The following is a 6,066-nucleotide window of genomic DNA, read 5'->3' as shown; positions in this document are numbered from 1 at the left end:
ATTACTTTGGTAGTTTATGGTTCGGTCATTACTTTGGTAGTTTATGGTTCGGTCATTACTTCTTAGAGTTTATGGTTGTAACTTATTACTTCTTAGAGTTTCACCTATTAAACCCCAACCATCCTTCATTGTATCATATATCTCCACCATCTTCTTTCTCTCTTGTTTGCGAAATCCCCTCCTCTCCGGTTTCTCTTCTATAATTTCCTCCCTGTTCTAATAGCTATGGATCCATATAGTCAGTCATCTAGTTATATGGGCCTTCTTAACAGTCAAAACTTTCCTTATGAAAGTTTTCCTCCATTCAGTTCACAACAAACCGACGCTGGAACTCTACGTGAAGACACACCAGTGGACCGTAAGGAGAGAAGGAAATGGACCCCAGCCGATGACGAGGTTCTAATCAGTGGGTGGCTGAACACATCTAAGGATGCAGTCGTTGGGAATGAACAAAAGTCAGGGACTTTTTGGAAACGAGTAGGCGAATATGTCGCAGCAAGTCCTCATACTAGAGAGGGTGGTGAAACAAGAGAGCATCTCCATTGTAAGCAGAGGTGACACAAAATCAATGATCTAGTGAACAAGTTCTGTGGCGCATATGCGGCAGCAGAAAGACAAATCAGTTCTGGTCAGAATGAAAGTGATGTTCTCAAGGTGGCTCATGCCATCTTCTACTCTGATCACAACACGAAGTTTAATCTTGAGCATGTGTGGTGTGTGTTGAGGTATGAACAGAAATGGCTTAACCTTAACACTCCTAAATCCACTAGCAGTTCAAAGAGAAAAACTGGTGAGACAGGTTCCCAAACTTCAAGCACCACTGTTGGTGATCAAGACATCTGGCCTGAAGGTGTAAAGGCTGCTAAAGCTAAAAGGAATAATGATCAAGGGAAGTCTGTTGCTGAGTATACGACCATTTGGGATTTGAGTTATGGTCTTAGTTTCATGTTTAATTTGTAATGGATTTGAACTCTTTCTCGGCTTTGAACTCTTTGAACTCTTTCTTGGCTTTGTTTAATGTGTAATTTGTACTCTTTGAACTCATTCTCTCGTCTTTGTACTATAGTGTCACAAGATGTACTCTAGAGTCACATGGGTTGTTTGTTTCTTCCACAAGAAAACAAGATGCCATCACAAGATGTATATTTCAAATATCACAAGATACATTTTTTAGTTTCTATAAATACATCATCATCTTCTCTCATAACATATATTCAAATCATCTCTCATATGCTCACTTTAAAAACATTTTCTCTCTTTTTAAAAATTTAAAAGGCTTCTTCTTCCCATTATTATTACCACAAAGATGATGATGATGATTTTAATAACATATTTGATGATTTTTTTGAAAACCCTGGTCTTTTTCCAGAACCAAAAGAGCGAAAAAACGTATTTTTATCGACAGAAACCAGGAAGAAGGCCACGAGAAGCTTTGGAATGATTATTTTAGCGACACTCCAACATATACTCACAATTTATTCAGGCGACGGTTTCGAATGAACAAATCATTGTTCATGTGTATTGTGCATCGTCTCTCCACAGAAGTACCGTATTTTCAACCAACACAACATGCAGCCGGACGGTCTAGTTTATCACCCCTCCAAAAATGTACTGCAGCAATTCGTCAATTGGCATATGGTGGTGGGGCTGATACAGTTGACGAATATGTCCAACTTGCTGAAACAACTGCTCGAAAATGTTTGCACAATTTTACCGCCGGAATAATCAGCTTGTTTGGCGATGAATACCTAAGACGTCCCTCACTGGAGGAGCTGGAAAAACTACTCCATATTGGGGAACAACGTGGATTTCCGGGGATGGTTGGAAGCATCGACTGTATGCACTGGGAGTGGAAGAATTGCCCCACCGCTTGGAAAGAAATGTATTCACGAGGAACCGAAAAACCAACAATTGTGTTGGAGGCGGTAGCTTCATATGACCTCGGGATATGACACGTTTTTTTTGGAGTTCCAGGTACTATGAACGATCTTAATATTCTTGATAGATCACCTGTTTTCGATGACATTATTAATGGAATAACGCCACAAGTAAATTTTTGTGTCAACAGAACGGAGTATCATTTGGCTTATTATCTCACGGATGGTACTTATCCGAAATGGGCGACTTTTATTCAATCTATCCGACTACCCCAAGGTGAAAAAATTTCATTATTTGTTAAAACCCAAGAAGCTGTGCGAAAAGATGTTGAACGTGCCTTTGGAGTCCTGCAAGCTAGATTTGCCGTTGTCAAAAATCCATCTAAGTTATGGGATAAAGACAAAATAGCAAATATTATGAGAGCATGTATCATACTCCATAATATGATTGTCGAAGATGAACGAGAGTCATTCACTCAGTATAACGTTTTTGAATTTCAACAAGAAAAAGATGTGGAGCATACATTTTCCGCCGGGATGCCTACAAATCACGACAATCTCGACACCACAAATGATCGTCGAACGAGACTTCGAAATGCAAAAGCCCATCAACAATTAAAAAATGATTTGATTGAAAATATATGGGATAAATTTGGACATCTTCCAAATAACATATAATTTTTAAGTTTTTATGAATTGACAAAAATGTTTGTTTGCTTTTATTTATGATCTTTGTAATTTTTTTTTTTTGCAACTTTGTAATTTTCTTATGTTTTCAATTTTAATGTTATATGTTTTATTTTAAACTTATCTTTTATATATCTCATTTCCTATTAAAATAAATAATTAATTCACTAAGAGACAACAAAAAGTCCTATCAATAATTTACATTTTTGGCAACTGTCCTTACCTTTGTCTCTTAACATAAAAATAAAAATAAAAATAAAATAACCTAAAGACACACAATTTGGTCCTATCAATAATGTTGCTCTAAGGAGCTTGGGATCCATTGCAAGTCTAAAGGACTACAATCGATTTCCTTTACAGACTTGTTTTATTACTATTATATATTTTTTTGCAACTACTTGTATTATAAAAAGTTTAGTGAACATCAAAGTTTACAACGAAACAGAAGATTCCAGAGACATAATCAACGGAATAACAAAAACAGAAAGCATTACAACATACGAAAGATATAAAGCCATTAAAAGACGAGTCATGCTCAACAACACAACGAAAGACTTGTTTTATTCATTACTAATATTAAGCATGCATGGAAGTAACGTGCATGGAGTACCAAATTGTTAAGTCACTGCCCTTTCCGATTTAATGTCTTCGGTTACCAATGCCACCACCACCACCACCACCACCAGCAGCTCCTCCTCCTGCACCACCTCCAGCTCCTCCTCCTGCACCACCTCCAGCTCCAACTCCTACACCAACATTTGCTCCGCCTCCTACACCACCGCCGACTCCTCCTCCACCCGCTAGACCACCACCAGCTCCTCCTCCTGCACCGCCTCCTGCTCCAACTCCTACACCAACATTTGCTCCACCTCCTACACCACCTCCCACTCCTCCACCACCACCTATACCACCACCACCGCCAAGTCCTCCACCTCCACCCCCTCCAACACCACTGCCAAAACCGCCTCCACCGCCTCCACCACCTGCACCACCACCAGCGCCTACTCCTCCTCCAGCATTTCCTCCGGCACCACCTCCCACTGCACCACCACCTCCACCGCCTGCACCTGCACCTGCACCACCGCCAACTCCACCTCCTGCCCCTACACCACCGCCAACTCCACCTCCCACACCACCGCCAGCACCTCCACCACCAACACCACGGCCTCCTCCACCAACTCCACCACCGACTCCTCCTCCACCTCCTACTCCACCTCCAGCTCCACCGCTACCACGTCCACCACCACGGCCTCCTCCACCAACTCCACCACCAATTCCTCCTCCGGCTCCTACACCACCGCCAGCTCCACCGCTACCACGTCCACCACCACCACCTCCTCCACCAATACCACCACCTGCACCACCACCTACTCCACCTCCGATAGCACCACCTCCACCACCTCCGACACCATCACCTGTACCACCACCTACTCCACCTCCGATAGCACCACCTCCACCACCTCCGACACCACCACCTGTACCACCACCTACTCCACCTCCAACACCACCACCTACTGCACCTCCCGCACCACCTGCTCCACCACCTACTCCACCTCCAACACCACCTCCAATCGAACCACCAACACCTCCTCCAGCACCACCACCTACTCCACCTCCGGCACCACCACCACCTCCAATCGAACCACCAACACCTCCTCCAGCACCTCCTCCACCGCCAATACTTCCACCACCTCCACCGCCAATTCCACCAGCACCAGATCCCCCACTACCCCGTCCACCACCACGTCCTCCTCCACCAACACTGCCGCCTCCACCTCCACCTGGGCTTCCACCTGCGCTTCCACCTACACCACCACCAAATCCCCCTCCAACTCCAACGCCACCACCTCCACCTACACCTCCCCCAGTACCACCACTACCACGTCCACCACCACCACCACTACCACTACCACGTCCACCACCACCATGACCACCAGCACAGCTTCCTCCATTACCACCAGTACCACTTCCACCCCCTCCTCCGGATCCAATACCACCACCTCCACCAGCACTACCACCACCGCCTATGCCTCCTCCGACTTCAATGCCACCGCCAGCACCACCTCCTGCTCCGATACTACCTCCAGCACCTCCACCTCCACTAGCACCGTCTCTTTTGTTATTGTGATGTCGGTGTTTGCTCTTGGCATGATCATCTTTGCTAGATAATTTTCCCAACACTTGAGTCGACATCAGTAACATAAACACACAAGCCACTATCCAGCCCCTTCTCAAAAACATCCCCATAGTCTCTCTTTTTTCTCTCTCTCTCTCTCTCTCTCTTAATAAAGTTAATATACACACACACGAAACTCACTCAATAAAGATAGATTCCCAAACAATATAAGCTCGATCAGAAATACTTATTTGATTATACCATGGCGACAAGCCCTATTTATAGCAAAACCTCCATCAACAGACACAAACACGCGTCCTTTAATCCGATGTTCATGATAAAGATGAAAACCCCACTCAAGACTCGTAAAGGCGTCTAGAGACTCCTTGGTCGACATGAATACATAATAAAGTCCTGTACGAGCACTAGCATCTATCTGTATTATTAAAAATGAAATACTTGTTGGTACTGTTCGGAAACTTAGATTGTAGATTAAATGAAAGTCGTTTGGAAACAACGATGTCAAATTAAACATTTTTTTTTTTTACATATTTAGTCCATGTATTTCTTTCTCATTTAAAGATTCTGTCGTTTGGAAACTTGGATAGCAGATTAAATAAAAATTGTTTGGAAACACGTATAGCAGATTAAATATTTCTTTTTATTTACACATTTTAGCCATTGCATTTCTTTCTTATTTACAAATCTGCCACTTCACTTAAAATCAAAAATTTAAATTAATTGATTACAATGAATTGTTATTTCTTTTTGCTGAAAATAAAAACACAAACTGTAATATATAGTATATATTAATCTGGTACAATACAATTTTCAAGAAAATCAAATATCATAAAGTTAATAATAATTCATAAAAACCTACCGTAAAAAATTAAATCATTTTTAGATAAAAAAACAAAAAAAAAACAAAAGGTTAATATATGAATATTACAATTACATCAAATTGCATCAAGTTATAACATTATAAATATAATATTACATACAGATAAAAAATTATTATCAAACATCTATATTATAATATAATATATTCTACTCTAAATATATTTTACAAAACATAAAAATATAAATGGACATTTTATAAAATCAGTGGTTTATAAATTTACATTGAACGCAAGTTAAATCCAACATCCGCGAGGGGACACGGATCAAAATCTAGTATACGTTAAAGCAGATAATGATGATCACTTATAGAAATATCATACACTATTTTGCTCTAGAGGCTCCTTGGTCGACATGAATACGCAATATAGTCCTCTACAATCACTTACATCTATCTTATTAGAATAAAAATATTTTAACCTTTTGTTTGGTAACATTGATAGTAGTAAAAAAATAAATATAATGCTGTTCGGAAACATGAATAGCATT

General features: G+C 41.1%; 2 protein-coding genes across 3 annotated transcripts; one reads left to right on the top strand and one right to left on the bottom strand.

Annotated features, from left to right (window-relative positions):
* The first annotated feature begins 225 nt into the window (after window positions 1-225).
* LOC106435477 (glutathione S-transferase T3-like) lies at window positions 226-960 on the top strand. The gene is made up of 2 exons (XM_013876374.1): window positions 226-544; window positions 608-960. Exons 1-2 carry the CDS (start codon window positions 226-228, stop codon window positions 958-960), a joined length of 672 nt encoding a protein of 223 aa, XP_013731828.1.
* A 1,952-nt stretch (window positions 961-2,912) lies between these two features.
* LOC106435476 (glycine-rich cell wall structural protein-like) lies at window positions 2,913-5,231 on the bottom strand. Of its 2 annotated transcripts, XM_048760933.1 has the most exons (2): window positions 4,229-5,226; window positions 2,913-4,150 (listed from the first exon to the last, which is right to left on the bottom strand). In XM_048760933.1, the coding sequence occupies exons 1-2, from the start codon at window positions 4,809-4,811 to the stop codon at window positions 3,204-3,206; spliced, it is 1,530 nt and encodes a 509-aa protein (XP_048616890.1). In that variant the 5' UTR covers window positions 4,812-5,226; the 3' UTR covers window positions 2,913-3,203. The 2 variants fall into 2 exon arrangements, with proteins under 2 accessions (XP_048616890.1, XP_048616889.1); XM_048760932.1 differs by having other exon boundaries at window positions 2,913-5,231.
* Window positions 5,232-6,066: the final 835 nt, after the last annotated feature.

Source organism: Brassica napus, chromosome C6, assembly GCF_020379485.1.
Source record: "Brassica napus cultivar Da-Ae chromosome C6, Da-Ae, whole genome shotgun sequence".
In the NCBI taxonomy this organism is placed as follows: Eukaryota; Viridiplantae; Streptophyta; class Magnoliopsida; order Brassicales; family Brassicaceae; genus Brassica; species Brassica napus.
The sequence above is the reverse complement of the archived record's forward strand: the minus strand, read 5'-3'. Positions and strand labels throughout refer to the sequence as shown.